This window comes from Chanodichthys erythropterus, chromosome 15 (genome assembly GCF_024489055.1).
Source record: "Chanodichthys erythropterus isolate Z2021 chromosome 15, ASM2448905v1, whole genome shotgun sequence".
NCBI lineage: Eukaryota > Metazoa > Chordata > Actinopteri > Cypriniformes > Xenocyprididae > Chanodichthys > Chanodichthys erythropterus.
The window spans coordinates 22,501,406-22,524,365 of record NC_090235.1 but is presented as its reverse complement, the minus strand read 5'-3'; the positions used below and the strand labels follow the sequence as shown (position 1 = coordinate 22,524,365).

Genomic DNA, 22,960 nt, shown 5'->3' with positions numbered 1-22,960 from the left:
AATCATGTGCGGCACCTTTCAGCCTATCATGTAATGGCAGTGACATCAGTCGCAACATTCCCTGGTCTGTCTTCTCTTAAAAAAATACATTTTTATCAAGCTAAAATCTACAATTAGTTCCAACGAAAGTATTGTTTAGACAATTGTTTATTGTTTTATTCAGCATAGTGAAGCCTCTCATCCATTGACATCCATTCAAAAAACGGCCTCTGGTCTCCTTCCCTGCGTACCGCCAGAGGCGTTAGCATTAGCCGTTACGCTTTTTTGGCTAAAGGTTGCAGGCTTGCCTTCCAGTGGCTTTGCCGACCCTCCCTGCAAATCGCCATCCAAAGCCACGCCTTCTCCAAAACACATGAACACGCACAGACCAGAAGCGAGACGACCAGAGACAACGTTATTGGACTATGTGTCATTCACCAGTTAGAAAACTTTACAATACAGTGAGTTACAGTACTACTAAACTAAAGTTAGGTTGCTGGCTTCATTCAGACCGAATGCAATGATTGAACTAACATTTTATGGTCCTATGCCTTTCATAGACTATTTATACACATTTAGACTGCTTAACATAGTGATTGCTGTCAGGATATGAGGAGACTTTCAACCAGCATAACATAGGTGATTCTCTGTAGAGAATCATATATTGCATCTTTAAAAAGACCTGCTTTCACACTTCCTTTAAAAATCATCTTGAGACCAGTTGGCTAAATGTCATTGCAAGAATGCCTAAGAAAAGCTGCTGGTGTTGTACATTTTGGTGCTACAGTACATGTCCAAGCCTCTTAATGCAGACATGAGTGTCTGTTTATTCAGCCTCAAAAACAAACATTCCTGTGTCCAGAAGCTCCACAGACCGTCCACTAAATCAACATCATGATGTCCATCGTACATATTCAACAATCTATTGAGGTATTCAGTAATGGGGGCGTGAGAAACACGCAAAAGCAGCTGCGTCCAGTTAGCTTTCTAGAGCTCTGCTTGGACAATCAGCAGAAATCTCCGCCTCCTGCGCGGGTGATGGCTTCTCAGGTCTGTCCGGTCCTCAGTGTGTCGGGTTCTCTGAGCTCCCTGAGTTCTCAGGGGCTGGCTGTAGGGCTGGGTTACACCTCTCTCAATCCTCCCCTCAGGTCCCTGCCACTGTGTTTTTCTTCCCTGTCCTGGGCAGCACACACACTCACATACACACACCTTTCTTTTCCCTGGATCCACCATCCTGGGCTGAGAAGCCAGGAGAGAGGGTGGCAAGGTTTGGAGGAACTGCTGATTCTTCACCATGGCTAGATTCTTCAGAAGCTTGGTCCTGTTGCAGGCACTCTGCTTGGCCTTATCGCAAGTGGTGAGTTTGGCTGCGGTTATCTACTTTTTCTTGCTGCTGGATGATCTTGATTTTGCTGTCGAGGATGAGATCATGCATCTTAAGGATTGAGATATGATTGATTGGTGGTAGACTTGGATTGTCAGTCAAAATGCAAATAGATAAAGTTAAAATTCACACAATAGTTGACTAGTTTGGTAGGTGACCTGTTTACAGGCAACTTTTGATCCTCAAAGTTGCAAGATTTTCTGCTTGGAAGATCTTCTAAATGTTTATCCAATATTATATTGCTTCCTACAGCATGCGGATACAAGAGGCCTGTTTTTGAGCAATATGCTATCTTCAGTCAGTGTTATCTTTTGATTACAAAAGCTTAAACATTCAGTTTTAGTAATGGAAATGAATAAATGCACTATAAAAAAAAATATTTTCATGATTTGTTTTTACAACATTTTTAATGCGGTTCAGATAACATTTCTGTTGATTAAACCAATCACCAACTCAAATGTTTAATTTCAGTGAACACAAAATTTTAAGGCAACCAGGTAACTTACTTTTTTAAGTTAAACCAACAATTCTTTTCTACAGTGTGGAGACCTGCTGAATAAAATATGAAGCAGAAAGTGAACATCAGACAAATAAACAGAGTGAGGAGAAGGTTACAAAGAGCTCATTGAAAATACACTGAAGCTGCTATTCAAACAGAACCTGAAACTGCTCTCAGCAGAATAACACATACTTGTTACATTTAGATGGACCAGCTCAGAAAAATGCATGCATGCAGCTCATATGCATAAAATGCAATGGACACAATGAAAGTGTTCTCATTTTGAGTCAACCATCTTATAAACTAATGCTTTGAAAAATAGATCTGTCTTTGATGCTGAATGGGGGAGGGTTTGAGTAAACATTCCCAGCCTCTCTTTTCCCACCCCGGATACCCTGATTGCCCGGCCTCAGCTTTTAATTCGTTTTTCATCACAAACCTTGTTCGGTCTATCAAAGTATGTAAACATGTCTGAGGCAGCTTTTAGTGTTGACTAAAACAATTAAAAGTACATTTTCAGTAAGCTGTAAAACTTATACGTTTAAAACCTATGAAAAACTGAAATGAGTTTAGGTTGTAGTACTAAAATACTAAAAGTTAATACAAATAAATTAAAGGTACACAAAATTACAGAACAAAATAGGCTTTATTTGTTTGTTTGTTATCCAAAACTAGACTTTCATACAAGAGAAATTCAACTAATTTCGCACATTAGGTGTTTAATTTTTTAAAATATAATTTTTGAAAGCTAAAAAATTATTTGATTGTTAACAAAAACATTAATTAACATTTTAAAATAAATTGCATAAATTTGGCTAGGTTTGTGGAAGTTAACATAAAATGCTGAAGCGACTGTCAGTGCACATCAATCTAGAGGCTTCAGTAATGATGAAACTGTGTTTAATTTTAGACCGGTCCACCCGGACCCCAGGGCCCTCCTGGTCCCCCTGGTCCCGCTGGAACTCCCGGTGCCGACGGCATTGATGTGAGTATTGGAGCCGCCTGGCTGCACCACAGGTTGAGCTGGTACAAAGACAGTCATTGTGCACCTTGTTTCATGGGCCCCGTGATCATCTGCACTACCAAAATCTTGCCAATAGAGGGCGCACAAAATAAAAATAATCACACAAAAGGGTTCTGTTAGAGGGTTGCCTCTTTCCCATAATGAGAGAGAGAGAGTTAGTAGATGTTATTTGATACAGTTGTGGCCTAGACGGGGTTCAGTATAAAGACACTCAGTAGGATATAACGAGCCCGACTGATACAACAGAAACAGGATCCCAATGTTCCTACATGAGCTTCCACAAATACTGTAGGAGATTTTGATTTTATTGTAATAAATAGTGATTATATATGCATATAAGGAAATATAAATTCTGATATCCATCAACACATTCTGACCCTATAAAGTTTTGTGGGTGGAGTTACACATAAATTCATTTAGTTACATTTTATTTTTTATCAATTTCTTTGACATTTTCTTGACATAGGCCTATGCTAACATGCTTGCAGAGGCTGTGAGAATTGAGGATGAAAATTTGAGATTAAGTTATGTTTAGTAAGTTATGATATATATATATATATATATATATATATATATATATATATATATATATATATATATATATATATATATATATATATATATATATATATATATATTTTTTTTTTTAGTGATTGTCCCATACTTTATATTGTCACAGTCTCCCATCTTTGCTAATGTTTTATTTCCCTTTTACAGGGTGAGAAGGGTCCTCCTGGCCCTCCTGGACCACTAGTAAGTAGCTACCACAGTCAACCATAATTGTGCATTTTATACACTATCATTCAAAGGTAATATAAAATACCTGTTTTATATATATATACAATATATATATTAAAATGTCTTTCAGTGTTCAGTACATTATTATCAATGTTGAAAACAGCTATATCTTTTGCAGAAACCATGATAGTTTTTTCATTATTTTTGGATTAATAAAAAGTTCAAAAGAACAGCATTTATTTGAAATTTGAACAAAGTAAAAGTCACTTTTGATTAATTTGATGCATATTAATGTCCCAAACGTTTGAACAGTAGTGTATATGAACATTTTATATATAATATATCTAATAAAAATAAATGCATCTATTATTTTGTATCAAAGTCAAACCCAAAGATCTGAGAGTGTTTGATAGTATTTTAAATTTTCATGTTTGAACCACTTTACAGGGTCAAAAGGGAGAGGCAGGAGAACCTGGTCCTGATGGAGCTCCAGGAGAGGATGGCATTGATGTAAGTGACACCAAAAATTCAGGAATTACATATTCATAGTGTTATGGGTCATTCATAATTCAGTCAGGGATTTAAAAAGGTAGAGCTAAATCTCATTTTCAATCAATACATTTTATCCATAATGAGTAATGGCATTTGAAATTCTGGTGAAGGTTATTCACACCTACACTCTGAAATGTTGGCATGAGACTGAGAAAAGAGATGTTGGTCCTAATGAGCGAGACTTTCTCAGTCACATGCTAGGAAGCAAACATTCCTTATTGGATTTACAACTTAATCTGTTCTGGAATGCCAATCCCCGGTTTTCCTTCCACTTGATAGTTTATCTGAGTAAGATGTGTAAAAGTATCTTTAAAAAAAAGTTATATATAATATATAGATTGTTTCAAAGCAGCTTTACAGAAATAAATAAATAACCAACAATGCAAACAGAATTCAATTCTGCTGTAAAGCAGCTCTGAAAAAGCCAATAGTAAACATTCATCATTCAGCTGAAGTCAGTTCAGTGTTAATTCAGTTTGGTTCAAAAACTGTGTAAAGTACTTTAGGATAATTATGAAATCAGTGCATTCAGCTAGAAAGCTCGGTTCAGTTCTCATCTTATAGTGTCAGTGCAGCCAAATAATATTTCTGAATATTAAGTGTGCTGTCCCCAACTAAATCACCTGCTTTAGAGGTGTTAACATGACTCAGTGAATAATTCTATTTAAATAATTATTATTCTGAAGGCTTGTTTTCCTCTGTTATCTCTCCAGGGTTTGATTGGTGCTAAAGGTGAGAGAGGCCCTCGTGGTAATCCTGGACCAAAGGTGAGGAAATAATATTTTATTATTCTTCATAGATTCATTGTACATACAATATATTCTTTAGCATCATATTTTGGCCAACCAAAACATAATACAAACACACACAACATATCTTTAAACGTTGAAAAGGTGATAATAGAGAACAACGACAACATGAATATCATATAGGCTATGTATATTATGAATGACATATAGCCTAATCTTTTCAGTCATTGTTATTCTAAAAGTGCATAAAGAATGGCATCTAATTCCACATCATGTTTTATTGATTTTCACAGGGTCAGCCAGGGCCTGGTGGACGATCAGGACCACCTGTAAGTATGAAAAATCTGTAATGAATTTGTTGAACAAAAATAATGCTGCGAGACCACCACTTGCAGTTACTCTACTATTCAACTATTCAATAGGTGACGCTGTAGTACAAAAACCCCCCCAAAAAACAGTAAAATTCCCAACCTGATTTTTGATGTTTGAGTATTTCTACAGACTCAATATGGAAGCTTGTTTCCTCCACAAAAAAAAAAAGTGCGAGTTATAAACTAATGTCAGAATTATAATGTGATAATTCTGACTTTATAACTATCAATTGCATATTATAAAGTCAGAATTGTGAGATATAAAATGTGCAATTCTGAGGAAAAAAGTCTGACTTTATAACACACAATTGCGAGTTTATATATAACGTAACCTATTTCTGACTTTATAAATCACAATTCTGAGAAAACAAGTCAATTTTTTTTTTTTAAATTAGCTTTTTTATTTTTTTATTCAGTAGCAGAAACAAGCTTCCATAGTATTCCAGTGCTAATGGACTACAATCAAGATTTGTTGCTAATCAATTTTTTTTTTTAAATTTTTTTGTATTCACCTTCAGGGAGCCGGACTGCCTGGACTTCCTGTAAGTAACCCACTTCATAACCCATTTTACTTCCTTATTTTGACATTTCTGAGGCTGAATCCCAAATGGTACACTTTGGCCCTGTCCCAAATGGCACACTTCATGTGCACTTTCGGTCTTGTGGACTTACAATGGCTGCCGTGTGCGCGTGTCCGTTAAGTCCACGAGACCGTAGAGTGTCCCATTCATCATTTTAGGTTTCAGAAGGGTGCTCGAGAGCGCCCCCCTTTGCAGCCGCTATGCGCCCTCGATGCGCACTTCAGCTGAGTCTGCAAGTTCGCGAGCTACACAGAGGACTTTACCTGGCAGTCAAAGCGCCATTACTATTAAGTGCAGACTCAGAGGAAGAACGTGAGGGTTTAAGTGAAAGTGTAGCCTAAATAAAATGTAGGGTGGGATCTTTTTATTTATTGGAATTGCATTATACCACAATGGAAGTTGGAGGGGTTGAAACGTAAGGATTTATGATGATGCGTTATATATTAGAACATTACAAAAACATGTTAGGCTACTAGAATAACATGCACCAATGAATCAAGCCCTATGAACATGTATATGCAAAGTAAATAGGGACAGTTGTGACTTTTAACCAGATGTACAAAGTGATTTGTTTGTGCACGTTTACTGTTTGCTTGAAAACTATTTTGCATGTACTAAATGCTTTTGCAGTGCAAACCCTACAAAACCTTAAGGGATCTTAAACCGCAGAGCTTTCTTCTGTTCTTAGATTCAACAGCACATCCTTATTTCTGTATTAAACAAGTGTCTAATTTCACTGTTCATTAAATCATTACAGGGAGCACCAGGCCCCATTGGACTTCCTGGACAAATTGGGCCTATTGGGCCAAAGGTGGGTCTCACTTGAATATATCAATAACATGAAAATGCACAAATCTTGCCTGGTTATGAATGCTGTTCATACTTAACCTTTGTTACTAGCTAAGACAACTGTTTATGTTGTAGCTTAAATAGTGGTAAAACATTTCACTCAGTAAACCCATTTAATTAAACAGATCACTGAACTGATGCCTACTTGTGCTCAAATCTCTCATCACAGGGTGTCACGGGAAGTCCCGGACCTCCAGGATTACCCGGACCTCCAGGCAAGCCTGTAAGTGACAGTAATGTTTAATTTACTTCACTTTGAAATGCAGTCTTCTCAAGTGAAACCACAAAAATCTAATTCTGTGTATAAAGCTGTAGGGCTGATAATAAATCAGTGTCAGAACAGTGTAAAATGACATCTCATCTCACACTGCATTTCTGGGCGTACGTTTTATTTCATTTTCTACTCTATTTCATTTCATTTCTTGAAGGCATCCATTTGGGATCTGCTTCAAAACCTTTTTACTTCATAATAAATAAACTCTCCAAACATAGTTCTTTCTCCCAAGCCACCTGCATTTATAACTTCTTTCTCAATTACATTCTGTCATTATGTCATTTTCAGGGTCCACCAGGAAAGTTTTTGGGTGTAGAGGAAGGGAGTGCTGACTTTCAGGTAAGGTGGTGTCTGCATGATATAGTCTTACGATGTGCCACAACTTTTCCAGCAGCCTGAATTCCAAAGTATATTGTCATTCCTTATTTCCATAGACATTAAAAAAAAAACACAGTAATTAAAGAGCTTTAAGCCTTAAACAAAACCAGTTAGCTCCAAAATGAATAAAATTACGACTCGATGCAAAAAAAGTATTTGAAAAATTGGAGGTTCAAGGTTATAAGTGAATAAATGATAAGCCAATCATGTAATCAAACAGAAACAATGATACTGTACAGTATAAAAACATTGACTACAACGTGGAACAAAAATAACTTCTCAAAGGGGGCATATTATAAAAATCTGACTTTTTTTTTGCTATAATCGGGTCCCCGGTACATGTACCAACCCTGAAAACATGAAAAGGACACCCCGGTCACTTTGTTTTGGTAAGCTATTCTCTGCAAATGTAAAAAAAAAACAAAAAAAAAACGAGCCGCTCAGATTTTGCATTTTTCTCCCCTATAGAGACTATAGCAAAGACTATAGAATAACACAAGACATGTCACTCGTATTGTTTTGAATGGGAGAAAGTGTAACACGCAATATGGCGGAATAAGTCTCACCTTCTAAATAAGAGCCAATCGCCGACTGGTAAAGTCATCGCGTCGCTGCAGCGGCCGTTAGAAGCACCGGTTTCTATAGAAACAGTCAGACTCGCCCCTCTGAAACAGAAGAGACGCGCATTTAGGTCTGCGCATTCGCATTAGCTTGATCCAGCCTAAAAAATACAGTTTTTTTTGTCATGATTCGAGCGTTCGGATAAAACATTTATAAGACAGCTGTTGTCAGATTTCATTGGTGATTTAAAATATGAAATGTAATCGTAAGGTTGGCAAACAGTTTTGGAGAATTTGAGGTTTCCCCATTCAAAGAGATAGGGCATGATGCCCAGGATGCCCGAGAGGCGTTTCAAAGATGGCCGCCGAGTGAAATGACTTGTCTTAAAGGGACTTTGACTATAGTGACATAGGAAGGGGATCTTATTATAATATTACCACCCCTTAATCTGCATGTTTCCACCCACGGCGCCACCATTTTGTTTTTGCAAGCGACAGCAGTGCACCAGTTCTAAAGCCATGGAAAAAGTTTGAACAAAGCATGCTAACTGTTCTGTCATTGGCTGCACAAATGAGCACACAACACTGTTTAGGTCATGGGCTGCTTTAGAGAAGAGGAAGAGTTGTTGAAGTAGAGTGTTGTTGCTATTCCATAATTTTATGCCAGACTGCTTCACAAACGAGGATAAATTCAACGCTGGATTTGCACAAAAGATTAACATGACGACACATGCTAGTTGATGAGTTGAGTCAACTCCACAGCAACTACATAACTTTATCCACTAAACATTCAGAAACGTCCAGTTTCATTCTTAAAGTTGTAACTTCTTCCTGAGTCTCTCCATCAGTGTCTGACTCCAGTTTGAACAATGTAACTCTGAACACCGTTACTGACAATCCTCATTTTTTGCTGTGTGAGATTCTCCAGCTTTGTTGTTGTTGTGCAACCGAAGCGCAAGCTGTTAAAACTCCGCCCTCTTTTGGAAGGCTCATTTGCATTATTTAGAAGTCCATGGTTAAAAAAAGCATAAGAAACTCTTCTCTAGATTTCTGATATAGTGCAAAAGTAAAGATATTTTAAAATCTTTAAACAACAATTTGATACCCTTTCACAATTCTGTCATCATGTCATGCACTGCTCTTTTTAGTTTTCTTTTTTTTTGTCTTTAGAATCTGTATTTAGTTTCTCTCAGATTTTGCCCTGTTATATGTTACACATCCCTTATTGATCTCAGTATTCATAGATTTTCCTAATGAGCTTCATTAAATAAGTGTCATCAAAGGCTTCTGCCCATTAGTATCTATCTTGATCAAGAAGCCGAGCTGGTCCCAGGGCTGTGATCTGCAGCCAGCCTGCCAGGAGTCTGCTCAGAATTAGGGGTGGGGTGGGGATCACATGGCAGCCTGGTTGACTGCTTCTTCTCCGGCCTAGCACCCAGCTGGTGCCCTGTACTGTCTGGATCAATCCTTATCATCCATTTACTGTAATTAGAGGTCTGGTGGTCTGAGATCTAGAAAAAATATCCAAGCCCTTGCTGCCCCTTTTCTCTCAGCTGTGCTGGTTTGAGTTAAACATATCTGACAGTGATTGTTTAGCCTGTGTGATTTAGAGTCTTGTTCTTTTTTAATCCAATGTTGCTGTGTGTGTTCTAGTGTCCAACCAACTGTCCACCTGGGCCGAAGGGTCCTCAGGGCATACAGGGAGTGAAGGTTAGTAAGTTAGTATTTTATAAATTTTTCTTAGATTTCTATTTTGTGAATAAATACATGACTAAAGTGCATAGTTAAAGGGATAGTTCACCCACAAATAAAAATTATGTCATCATTCACTCACCCTGAAGTTGTTCTAAGCCTGTATGAATTTCTTTCTTCTGCTAAACACAGAAGAAGACATTTTGAAGAATATGGGCAACCAAACAGTTGATGGACCCCACTGACATCCATAGTATGACAAAAAAAAAAAAAAAAAAAAAAAAGATTCAATAAAAGAAATTCATACAGGTTTTTGAACAACTTCAGGATGAGTAAATGATGACAGTATTTTAATTTTTGTGTGAAATATCCCTTTAAGGGCAACCCCTTTCCCCATGACTATATTCACAAAATAGCATAGCCTTGAGTTCTTTATTGCTTTTATATTCTGCACAGTAAAAATAATTCAGATTAAATTGTGACTTAATAAGGAAATAAGTGCCATCCTTCTGCTAGGACTGCACAAGTGTTTTGCATCATAGCTTTACTATACTTTTGCATGGAATGATATCAGCATCTGGGACATTTTACAAAGTGGTTGAATTTAGTGACTCATCTAGTGATCATGAAATTATTTTCCTCACAGGGACATAAAGGTCGTGCTGGCGTTTTGGGAGATCCAGGAAGCATCGGAAGATTGGTATGTTTTTCTTTCTGTTTTTCTATTATCATTATTAATAACAACAACAACAAAATGATAATAACAACAATTGTGTGTGTGTGTGTGTGTGTGTGTGTGTGTGTGTATATATATATATATATATATATAATATATATATATACATTTATATATTTTATAAGATAATTTATATAATTATATATTATTTATAAAGATGTATAATTTTAATTTAATAATAAAATATTTTTAATCATTTTAAATATACAAAATAATAATAATCATATTTATATGTTCCATATTATTATAATAATAATAACAACAATAATATATTTTATATTAAAAATGTAAATTATTTTTACAATTATTTAAAGATAAATTGGTTAAGTTGGTGGCCTGCCTTCATACTAAAACATTATAAAGGTTCTATTTTAGTAAAAGCCACACAGGTAGGCCAAATGGTGTGTACATTTTGCAACCACAAAGGGGCGCATGTGAGCACCCTACTAATTGAAAAAAAAAAAAAAGACAAATGGGACACAGCCCCTTTCAACTTTAAACTTCATAAACCTCATATCACACAATGTGTGACATGCAGAGAACAACAAAAAATACTGATGGCTTGGTAGAGTTAAACAATGTTTATTATAAATGCATTCAGATCATGCTTTAAAGGGCCCCGGTATCTCCCCGAAAACACATCATCCAGCAGGAGAGCAGGATTATGTACTAATGAAGCCCCTCCAGGCATATAACTGCCTCTAATCTGGGTGTGACTCACAGAAAGAACACATTGACCCAGATGAAAGGAAATAGGGGGTCGGCAGGTACTGAGAAGCTGCTTGACTGTGAATTAATCAGACTTAATGAGCCCCACAAGGACATTAGAATGGACTACAGGGACAGAGCGGATTCGCCCGTAGTGCAGAGCACGATGTCTTTGGGAAGTGTTGACTTTAAATTCGGCATCAAAGTTGCGATAGTCTTTTCTTCCCTATTGTGACGTATATTTGAGTGAAATGGCTTCTGGAATGAGGGTGGGATCTTGATTTCTTCCTCTGGAATTGAATGGATCTTAGGAAGTTGGGTGTTGCTAATTATATGGACGCAGATTTGAATGTTAGAATTACGAGTGCATATGAAAAAAATAAATAAAAATAAAATAATGATGCACATAACTGAAATGCAAATTAGTCATACATTTGAACAAATAATGTAAGCAAGAACTTCAAAGCGACAAGCCACATATCCCATAATAAAAGGCCTTTTTTTTCCCCTTTCAAATGTAAGTATCTGTTTCATCCTTGTATTCTCCATCCTTAGGGTACAAAGGGTGATGTCGGCATCTCTGGTGAACAGGGAATACCAGGCCCTCCAGTAATGTATTTATTTCTGTTCTGGTTATTTTATAATTTAAGCTTCTGTTGCTGTGGCAAGTAATGTTAGCAGTACATTTTATGAAGGTCCTAAGATCACCTGTGAAATAAAATGTCTGCTTCTCTCTACCACAATCACTTTAGGGCCCACAGGGTCTGAGAGGGTATCCAGGAATGGTGGGGCCCAAAGGAGAGATGGTGAGTCACAGCTCCCAAAATATTACTCTGTTTACACCTACACTAAAGATGACCTTGACTGGTCTGAGGAGATATAGGCCTAAGAAAGGGGGCCTAAAAAATAAATAAACAGTAGTCTTGTAGTTGAAAACATGACTAAAAATGATACACATTCAGCTTATCTATAACTGAGGGTGGGTGGTTTTGTATGGAAGCTTGTTTATTAAAAAATAAAAAAGGTAATTGCGACTTTATCTCATAATTCTGACTTTTTTCTCAGAATCATGAGATATATACTCACAATTGTGGGTTATAAAGTCAAAATTGCGTGATATAAAGTCAGAACTGTGTGAAATAAAGTCAGATTTGCGAGACTTTAAATTAAGAGAAAAATTTAGAAAAAAACACAATTCTGACTATATCATATAAACACAATTCTGACTTTATATCATATATCATATAAACTTGCAGTTCTGAAAGAAAAAAAATCAGAATTGACTGATAAAAACACATTTCTGACTTTATATCATGCAATTCTGACTTTATAACTTAAAAAAGAATTTAATAAAGAATTTCAGCTTCCCCACCGAATTGTACGTCGACTTGATTTGCATACATGGGTTTTATTTTACTCAGAAAAAAACCAGTGCACAGTGCACAAACATTGCACAACTTCAATTATATTTGTGGGACAAAAAATCTCCACAGACTCTATTTTTATAACTTTGTTTTACAATGTGTAAAAGCTAAAAAGTGATTCACATATATTTCTGTGACAGGGACCACAGGGCTACAAAGGCATTTCAGGACCAATCGGCATCCCTGGACGCCCTGTAAGTCTGCAAGTCTTGTGTGAAAACGTTTCATAACTGGCAAAAAGGCATATAAATTATAAACTTACTGTGCAATGCAGGGTGAAGAGGGACCCCAAGGACCACCTGGAGAGCCTGGTGACAAAGGTGACATGGTAAGTATTAGTGATATTATTCACATCTGTTCATCCAGGCATTAATTTGTCATTCTACATGATAATTTATCAAAATTTTCATCCATATATCTATTAATCCTTGAAGGGAGAACGTGGCATACGAGGGCCTCAGGGAGTGGTCGGAAAAAAGGGAGAGAATGTAAGTAAAAAGCTGGTCAACGTAAATGCAATTTAAAACACGTTCCCTAAATGTATGCTCTTAATCTTTTGATTAATGTTCACTGTTAGGGTCTTCCAGGAATTGATGGAAAAGATGGTACTCCTGGCATCCCAGGAATAAAGGTACGGATGGCTCTTTTACAGCTCTTAAATCAATTCTCACAGGAGCCATCATTATTCAAAGAGACACATGACATGTGTAAAGGATAATGCATAATGCACAGTCAGAGTGAGCAAGACTTCTATCATCCAAAAGGGGTTTATTTTTGCAATATATCATATTTTATATATAATTTATATAAAATCCCATATTTATATTAAATATTATATATTTCTAATAAACTAAACTAAAATATACATATATATATATATATATATATATATATATATATATATATATATATATATATATATATATATATACATATATATACAATGAATTTATGAATGCTGCACTTTCCTATCCCCCCCTTTTTTTAAGGGCGCTTCAGGACAAAGTGGAAGACCTGGAGCTCCTGGTCACCAGGGTGATGCTGTAAGTGGAATTTCATGCTCCATGATCCTTTTCATATCATATATGCAGTAACTGTCAGCATTAGATGTGCAAGGAGCCTTTTCCCATCTTCCTCACATCTGTCCGTTGTGTTCCCTATGTTAAATGAGGATGATTACAGATAAAAAGTAAAAGTTTAGTGGATTTTCTGCCTACACTCCCAGTGTGACATTCTTGCCCTCACTATTTTGGAGTTTAAACCACCTTGAAATTGCTCCTGCTATTAACTATTCATCATCATCAAACATGACTCTCCTGGTGACTTGGGGTAATGGAGCATGCTGGTTATGATACAAAACATCACAACGTACCTGCGCAAGCCATAATACAAGCGCCCTCGCTAACAGGATGAGTTATTGCAGCCTTGTTCTGATATCAGCACAGAGTAGAGGACAGACATGAAGCTCTCCACTGAGGTCTGCAGGGGTCACTACATTCATTCTGCATGCTATTTTTCATATTTTGTAGGGTTTGCCTGGTATGCCTGGAGCCAAGGGTGAACTGGGAGTTAAGGTGAGATCATGCAGTTATTTTATGAATGCCTACATGGGTTTTCTGGAACTATAAACTTGTTTTTAGTATTCAGGATGTCTGCTGATACCAGTGTTGGGGGTAACACATTACAGGTGACTTGAGTTACGTAATCAGATTGCTTTTTCAAGTAACTAGTAAAGTAACACATTACTTTTTCAATTTACAACAAAATATCCAAGTTACTTTTTCAAATAAGTAACGCAAGTTACTTTTTCACATTTACTGACTGACAGCTCTCCTTTCCTCATGTTGAGAGAAATTAATTGCAGAAATGTTGTGTGCGGTGTGTAAACATGATGGTTATTGTAGTTCTAGACTAAATGTGAACATGCATTTACTCATCTCACTTGCACAGAAACATGCAGTATTCCTCAAAATTAATAAAAAACAGTGAAGTGCAATCTCAGAATTTTCTAAACCTGTAATTAACTATATTAAATTACACAAATATACTTTATGGATTTAATCTCACTTTATTAACCAATGTCTTTGCTGCTGACCTTCAATGATCTAATTCAACCATACTAATAAGCAAAAATTACTTTAGATTAGATTTATAAATAAGTGTATTGAACTTCCTTCTCCTGTATCCCATTCTTCTTTAATCCGGAATGGCAGCACAGCTGAAAGGTTTGTTTGAGCTGCGCCCTCTAATGTACAGGAGTAAATATGTATTTCTTTCAGCCTGAGGCTTATTTATTTCACTTTTGGTGTGAAAGGGACTTAACATTTGCCAAAAATGGTACTTTTTTTGTTGTTATTAAAAAACAAACATACAAGCCCAGCCCAGGTGAGAAAAAATAACACTAAAGTAATGTAACGCATCACTTTTCATAGAAAGTAACTAAGTAACGCAATAAGTTACTTTTTTAGGGAGTAACACGTTACATTTAAAGTAACTTTCCCCAACACTGGTTGATACTATTCTATTCACAGTGCTGGGTGGTAACAGATTATAAAAGTGTTTTATATTGTTAATTTTAAAATATTTTTTTTATTTATTTTACATTTATGATTTAATTATTAGCTTTTTATCAACTCATGAACCCCTAATGCACTTAATTTTGTATAAAGTATTTTCTTTCTCTTTTTATTTTTATATCAATGTGATACAAAATAATCTATATCTTATATAGATTATTTTGATTTATTTTAATTTATATCTTATATATAATCAAATCTATATGATATACTAGTTAGGTCAAAAGTAATCCAAAAGTAATCAAATAGTAGTCAAATATATTACCTAAAATGTGTAATCTAATGGATTACATTACTAACTACAATTTACATAATGAAATTTGTAATCCGACTACAATTTGTAAGTAATCTACCCAGCACTTACTATCCACTAGTGTTTCGTTCTACCCGTTCAACAATGTATTTGTTCTCTTTTGTGTTTAGGGTGAGCCGGGACCTCGAGGTTTGATGGGAATGCAAGGCCCTCCAGGACCTCAAGTATGTCATTTCATTCAAGGACACTGTTTTACACCATTTAGTTTTCTGGCTTCTCATTATGTTTCTTTCTCTCTCAGGGAGAGCCTGGTCCTCCAGGTGAAGCTGGCATGGAGGGAGTCCCAGGGCCAAAGGTCAGTTTCCATCCTCATTGACAAATCATTTTATTAACATTGAGAGAAACGCTCTTTTCTTAACTTTTTGATTCTCATCCGATAGGGTGACAGGGGTGAAAGAGGACCAGTTGGGCCTCCTGGTATTGTTGGCCTGCCTGTAAGTTTCTTGATCATTTATCACATATCTATTTTCATATAATTATTTTTCTGCTATAATCAGGGTTTCCAGAGTAACACTTGAAGTCTTTACGCATAATGCATTGTAAAAGTGTACATAATGTATGTTGTAATGCATTGTAAAAAAAAAAATTGTAACCAAAGTTAAAATGTGCTATATTTGCAGATTTGCTTATCTTGTGTGTTTTACTCGCAGGGAAGTAAGGGAGAGAGGGGGCCCATGGGCGTCCCAGGTGCTCAGGGTCTAACTGGAACGAAGGGTGACAAGGTTTGTGACTATATGAACACAGTAATTAAGAGTAAATGAACCGAGGTTCTGTTTAAACAGGTACAGTGATAAGATCTGACCACATGGGGGCAGTCTTCACTCATGATTTGACTTTTCTTGTAGAGGACAGCTATGCTCTTAGATAATTCTTGTCCATGTATCCAAATAATACCCCTCAATTCAATATGAAATATCTTCTTATGGACACTTTAATGTTTGTTGTCCTTTAATCTACAATATCCTTGCCGTTTAATGCATTGAATGTTGGCGGTAAAAGCCAGTTGATTTAGTGTGCTCGGAGGGTTTACGGTAAAATAAGATATTACCAACAATAAATTCCCTGCGCCTCACCCATTAGGGCTGACACTGAGAGATATCTGATGTACAATTGCATTTCCTTACAGGGATTTCAAGGCAAAGTGGGATCAAAGGGAGACGTTGTGAGTAAACCCTCAGATAAAAACATACATATATTTATGGAGTGAAATAGAAACCATACATCACAGTCCACATCACAAAAGATAACAACTTAAGGTGACATTGATGGATCTCACCTGCTTCTTTCACAGGGTGATCCTGGTGTAGAGGGATTGGCTGGGGAGAAAGGAGAGAAGGTAAATAATGCCTGATACATTTATTTAATAGATTGGTTCCAGAAGACTTCTGTTCATCTTAAAATTGCATCTCTCTATTAAACAGGGACAATCTGGGGAGCCTGGCCCTAAGGGACAGGTAAGGACAGCCTGAAGAACACAGATAATGCAAAGTGAAATGCATAATTTAGTTTGATTCAGTTTTTGTAGTTTGTTTTATAATAGCGCAGGACATGACAAACTACCTTAAAGGTGAATTGTGTGAGTTCTTGATTTTGAAATATTTGATGCCGCCCCAGTTTTGTGAGTACATTTACACAAGCCATTTTGACATGTGTACTTTTGGCTCAACCAATGTCATGAGTTGATTGCTTTTTTGTCATGACATGTTTATGGCAGTCTTGTTATTAACTAAATAAAACTAAAATGGAAAAAAATAAAAATAAATAAATAAACGTTAATTGAAATAAAGTTGAAATCAAATAAATATAATAAAAAAACCTTGGGAACACTAGCCAAAATAAGATTAAGTTGAAGTACTAAAATTATTAAAACTGAAATTAAATAAAAAATAAATTAATGCAAAATAGAAATGCACACACACACAAACTAATGAAATGTCATAAACTAAAATTAAATTACAAAATGAAAATATAAAGTAAATCCAATTTAAAATATGAATAAATACTATAATAGTATATAAATAATAATTAACATGGTTAATGGTGCATGTTCGGGAAACCTGTTTGGAAACCATTATTAATATAATATTTCTCAGACTAAATATTCTTTTACCCAAAACTATCAGACTACCAAATTATTCCATCTTGACAGACTGTAAAACATGCAAAAAAAAAAAAAAAAAAAAAAATTATTAATAGTTGTTGTTGTTATCTGTTTTGTAATTGATATTAGCTTTGTAATTTATTCATTTTTGCCAAATTAACAGTTAAATTTAGCTATTTTATTTTATAAAAATAAAATACAATGTGCTAATCTGCTCATTTTCCAAAAAAAAAAAGGCAAGTACCACTTAAAAATGTCAAAATTAGTTTTGCTTTCTAATTTTGTTCACAAGTGGTGCAGAAATTGCACACTTCACCTTTAAGATAACGCTTTATTTAACTTAATAGTGAATATCCTAGTTCCTTTATTTTCTTAATTACTGCCTTGTCTATCAACAGCAAGGTGTGACTGGTGATCCAGGGCACAACGGCCCCACCGGAGATCCCGGTAAACCAGGAGACCAGGGTCCCTCAGGCTTACCTGGTCCTCGTGGCCTGTTTGGAGAAAGAGGAGTTCCAGGGATGCCAGGAATATTAGGACCAGCTGTAAGTGTTCAACAAAACCTCAAGAACAATTTCCATCACAGCTTTCCCCAAACTACATCACCCACCAACAAAATCTGTTTACCAGAGAACAGCATTTTATTCCTCCAAAACTACAAAGCCAAAGTGTTGCACCAGCCAGACAGGTTGCGGTATCATGCAGCGCTCAGCACAATTGAAAAACACTTGAAAATAATGAGAACTCTTGAAGTGAGGAAGATCAACTTTCTCTTTCAACCTCTTAAAGGAATAGTTCACCCAGAAATGAAATCACTCAGAGGTTTAGCTGCTCTTTTCCAAATAATAGAGCTGTGGTCACCTTTCACTTTCATTATATGGAAAGGAGCAGCTTGGCCATTTTTTCTTCTTTTGGGTCAAAAGTCAAACAGTTTTGGTATAAGGATAAATGATGACAAATTGTTCATTTTTTGGTGAACTATCCCTTCAAGTGTGTTTTCCTCATTTTTATGACTTCACTTTTCAGGGTCGTGATGCTACCGATCAACACATCATTGACGTGGTCCTGAAGATGCTTCAAGGTGAGACACAATCATTGTTCTTTCCGTAAATGGCTGCAATCCAAATTGGCTGCAATCAGTGTGTCACAAAGAGGGCAGTTGTAATCTATCGCACTAAATCTACAGTACTTTACATCCATCGGAATGTATTAATGTGCAACTCATCACTCCTCAGGGACAGCTTTCCTGCCAAACACTGCGGACTGTGTAGTCTGCAGCTATTTATCTGCTGCTCCAAATGGACTTCCACACAGTTCTGTTTTCTCTGGGATTGTCAGTCTATGCTCTCTGGCCTTCTATTTTACAATAGAGAGATGACCTGAACTTGCCACGATAACCCTTGTTGGCTCCGACCGTTTCACAATGTAATTCCTCAGCCTTTCAGCATGTGATTGCAAACATACCTTCGCTTATACAGCCACACACTCACCTGAAGCGAGAGGAAGGATTTCTTTTTCGTTCCCTATAGGGAATGAGATTAGATGTGGAGATTTGGTCACTGTGAGACCTTAACAACTGGTCAACAGATTAATGTCCACCTCTGGGTGGTTATCTTAATGATATTTACCCAATGTTGCAGGACACCCAGCTAGATGTGATTGTGTGCTAAGCGAAGGTTTGATACTATTTGTAGGGATTCTTTTCAGGGTTGAGCGCCTGCGTCTTCACACAGAACACATTTTTGCATTTCACTGTGCTACTTTTCCATTGATTTTGTATGTAAACTTTGCTAGATGGATTTGACCCTAGCGCTCAAGTAAAAAGAAGTTCAATTTTAAAAATGCGTCTTTAGTTCTTACGTGTTTCCATTTCACTGCCCTGCATTTCACGTATTTGCATTCCACTGATTTGCTTTTCTATTTAAACATGCAGTAGATCAAGGGTTCTTAACTCTGGCCCTCAAGATCCATTTTCCTGCAGAGTTTAGGGGCCACTTACATGAAACCGCTTTCAACTAAAAATGGAAACCTTTTTATGCATTTTGGTGGTTCATTCACACAACAACAGCGCTTTGGGGGCCTGAAAACGCAAACTTTTGAAAACGGCTTTCAAAGTGCATATTATTGAAAACGATACCGTTATTGACTACAAAAACTAGAATTTGAGGAAACGGTGATGAATTGCACATGCGTGTTCCCTGTTCAGTCTATAGGCATGCCGTGTAGTGTTTCATTACAAAGTGACATCGCCAACTACTGACCTGGCAGTAGTAGCGTTTTTAGTCATTTTCACAAATCCGTAGATCATTAATGGGGATCATTTTGACAGTGTTGTCTGTACCGATTTGCAACCCTCAACGATCTGGGTGGTGTGGCCCGATTCAAGGTTTCTCACAACTGACTTTTTGTCCACAAAGTCCTTAATTGTATGGTGTCATTCATTATGATTATTTTACTGCTCCTGATTGTGTCGGAGCTAAAATCTGCAGGACAGTGGCTCTCCTAGACTGAGTTTGCCCATCCCTGCTCTACAGCAAGGTGGCCCTCCTGGAACACTGCTGTATTAGACTAAATCAGGGATCTCCAAACTTAGTCCTGGAGGGCCACTGTCCTGCAGAGTTTAGCTCCAACTTGCCTCAACACACCTGCCTGGATGTTTCCAATATGCCTAATTAGACCTTGATTAGCTGATTCAAGTGCGTTTAATTGGGGTTGGAGCTAAACTCTGCAGGACAGTGGCCCCTTGTGTGTGCGTTCAGAGGATTATAATGCTAAAAATCGGTTGGAACTGCCCTTATGTCTGTGGTCTCCCACAGTATTAAAATAGGTTAAGATTTGAAAATCGTCTAGTGTGTCCCAGGTCTAACACACATATATGAGGTCTTGGAGTCTTTTCTAACAAGCTGATGAGTTGAATCAGATGTGTTTGATTAGGGAGACATTTGAAATGTGCAGTGCTGTAGGTCCTCCAGGACCAGGGTTGGGAACCACTGCTCTAGATGTACGTTTGTCAATTGCGCTCGTGTCTCGTGTCTTTTCCAGCATCTCACACATGACACAGTGTTCTAAAAATGCATCCCTAAAGTTAAAAGACCTTGCTCTAGACCACATATGTCAAACTCTGCTCCTGGAGGGCCACTGTCCTGCAGAGTATAGCTCCAAAACACCTGCCTGGAGGTTTCTAGCAATCCTGAAGACCTTGATTAGCTGGTTCAGGTGTGTTTAATTGGAGTTAGAGCTAAACTCTGCAGAATAGTGGCCCTCCAGGAGCTAAATTTGACACCCCTGCTCTGGACTTTTTTTTTTTTTTTTTAATTCCACTACCATGTTTCACATTCATAAATGCAAAAATGCTTCCATTGTGAATGGCCCCTTTACTGCTCTTGGACTGATCACCTGAACTCATTTTAAGAACTCATCTTCATGTTTTTCTATTCTTCTGACAGAAAGGTTAGCAGCTGTCGCAGTGAGCGCTAAGAGAGCGGTGCTTGGCGGAGCAGGCGTGATGGGACCTCCAGGTCCTCCAGGACCACCGGGACCTCCAGGACCTCAGGGTCCTCATGGACTGACAGGCGGCCGTGGCATTCCTGGCATTATCGGGGCCCCAGGCCAAATAGGAAACACTGGTCTTAAAGGTTCAAAAAACCTTCTAAATGTAGATCTTGCTCAAGAACATTCTGTCAGTCAACCTAATAACTGTTTATATCATCCACATGTTACTTTTTTCAGGGAAAAGGGGTGCAAAGGGAGAGAGAGGTGATCCTGGACGACCACACCCTGGCCAACCGGGACCACCTGGACTGCCAGGTTAGTTCAAACTGCGCCCACCTTTAAAGTCCCTTGAAGGCGAGTTGGTTGACTAAGCAGCCCATCGTGCTCTCTCACAGGTCCTCCAGGTCTTGACGGCGTGGCACGCGACGGTAGGCCAGGAGAGCGAGGACCACAGGGTGCAGCTGGTGAGGCGGGCCGCCCTGGAAAAGCTGGTTCCCCTGGTCTTCCTGGATTTTGTGAAGCAGCTGCATGTTTGGCAGCCTCAGCCTACACTTCTCCCAGACTACAAGAGGCAGGAACAGTGAAGGGCCCATCCACTTAAATCAAGCCCTCTACTGGGGCATAAGAACATCTGGGAGAGAGAGAAAAGAGTTAGAAAGAAACAAAGAAAGGGGAGAGAAGCATGGAAAGAGGGGCACACAGGCCTTCACTTCATTGTGAGGGGGAGGGAACAGCCGTTGCCTGACATTGTGAATTCTTTTTGTATGTATTAGGATAGCATATGTATGATTTTACATCTACGGAAAGGAAGTTTTAAGGTGGCAATGTTAGCTGCTGCTGCTCTGTCCCACCTCACAGCACAGAGAGACGTGAGAACATTGCCAGTGACATCACCGATGACATCATCATCATGCGCCCTGGACTAGAAGAGCTGTGAAAATGACATTCAAACAAAGGTGCTGTTTTTGTTACTATTATTTTTTTGTTTTATGCATCTGATCCAAATAATGGCCAGGAAATTCCCCTTTAATTAATGAACCAATAAAAAAAAGTATTTAAATCTACTTTATTAATAGATTCATTTACCTTGTGCTTCAGTAAACGACTTCCCCGGCTCGAGTTGATACACCATGTGTACATTATGTCCCCGTTTGTACTGTGCCCGTCTCCGCCATGAGGCAACATCTTTGATCTGTTCTTCTACGTGAAATGGTGACATGCTCCCATTAACTTTATCCTTGATTCCATGCTGTAAATCTTTGTAAATGTGTATTAATTTTGTATGGACAGGGTGGGTTTAGAATATAAAACAGATCCAAAGTTAATGAACTTAATCAGCATTCAGGATCAAACCCCAAACATTGCTCAAACTGAATTACAAACCTGTATGCCACTTCCAAGTTACTGTGTTATGTAATTAGAGAAGAACTGATTATCTTCATTAACAACTATTTATTGTTCTTTTTTTGGTTCATCTGTAAACACTCAAGTTTTTTTTTTTTTTCTTTTTGTCTGGTTGTTCAGATTTACCCCAATCAATAAAGAGGAACGTTTTGTAAAACTCAATGTTCTTCTGTATCGTGAACATCTGAGAGGAACAACGATTTTAACTTTTAAAAAAAGCTTTCTTTCTTCTGGATCTGACATCTTTTTTGTTGTAATAAAAGATATTTCGATATCTAGCCTTGTTCATGTTAAAAAAAATGAGCATGCATTAAGTGCAACTCTACCTATTCATCTAAAGCACTTGTTCAGTGTTACTTTTAAGCAAAACAAACTTTCCATCCTTCTCGCTCAAGGATACAACAGCAGAAAACTGTATTACTCGTTTATATCTTTTTATTACACAACTCTGTGCAATACTTGATTCTGATTGGTCCAATATGTCCTAACATTCTCTGTCATCATGGCAATACTGTCAGCCGCTCATCTTGGTAACTAAAAACACAGCCAAATCCCAATTTGCATACTTAACACCAT

The 22,960-nt window shown here is 37.3% G+C and overlaps 1 protein-coding gene across 1 annotated transcript; it reads left to right on the top strand.

Annotated features, from left to right (window-relative positions):
- The first annotated feature begins 1,256 nt into the window (after positions 1-1,256).
- col9a2 (procollagen, type IX, alpha 2) lies at positions 1,257-21,581 on the top strand. Its single transcript, XM_067361662.1, has 32 exons — positions 1,257-1,336; positions 2,773-2,847; positions 3,604-3,639; positions 4,072-4,134; positions 4,890-4,943; positions 5,219-5,254; positions 5,815-5,838; positions 6,635-6,688; positions 6,896-6,949; positions 7,289-7,339; positions 9,592-9,648; positions 10,277-10,330; positions 11,630-11,683; positions 11,827-11,880; positions 12,639-12,692; positions 12,773-12,826; positions 12,933-12,986; positions 13,076-13,129; positions 13,488-13,541; positions 14,028-14,072; positions 15,498-15,551; positions 15,629-15,682; positions 15,768-15,821; positions 16,038-16,109; positions 16,514-16,549; positions 16,679-16,723; positions 16,809-16,841; positions 17,887-18,033; positions 18,515-18,569; positions 20,935-21,123; positions 21,218-21,295; positions 21,376-21,581. The coding sequence occupies exons 1-32, from the start codon at positions 1,274-1,276 to the stop codon at positions 21,579-21,581; spliced, it is 2,067 nt and encodes a 688-aa protein (XP_067217763.1). The 5' UTR covers positions 1,257-1,273.
- The last annotated feature ends 1,379 nt before the right edge of the window (positions 21,582-22,960 follow it).

Bases quoted from the DNA above. Each gene is read 5' to 3' on its own strand.
- col9a2 (XM_067361662.1), top strand. From the start codon at position 1,274: ATGGCTAGATTCTTCAGAAGCTTGGTCCTGTTGCAGGCACTCTGCTTG. The intron at 5,839-6,634 runs GTAAGTAACCCA...AAATCATTACAG, and splicing joins CCGGACTGCCTGGACTTCCT to GGAGCACCAGGCCCCATTGG. The intron at 18,570-20,934 runs GTGAGACACAAT...TTCTTCTGACAG, and splicing joins GGTCCTGAAGATGCTTCAAG to AAAGGTTAGCAGCTGTCGCA.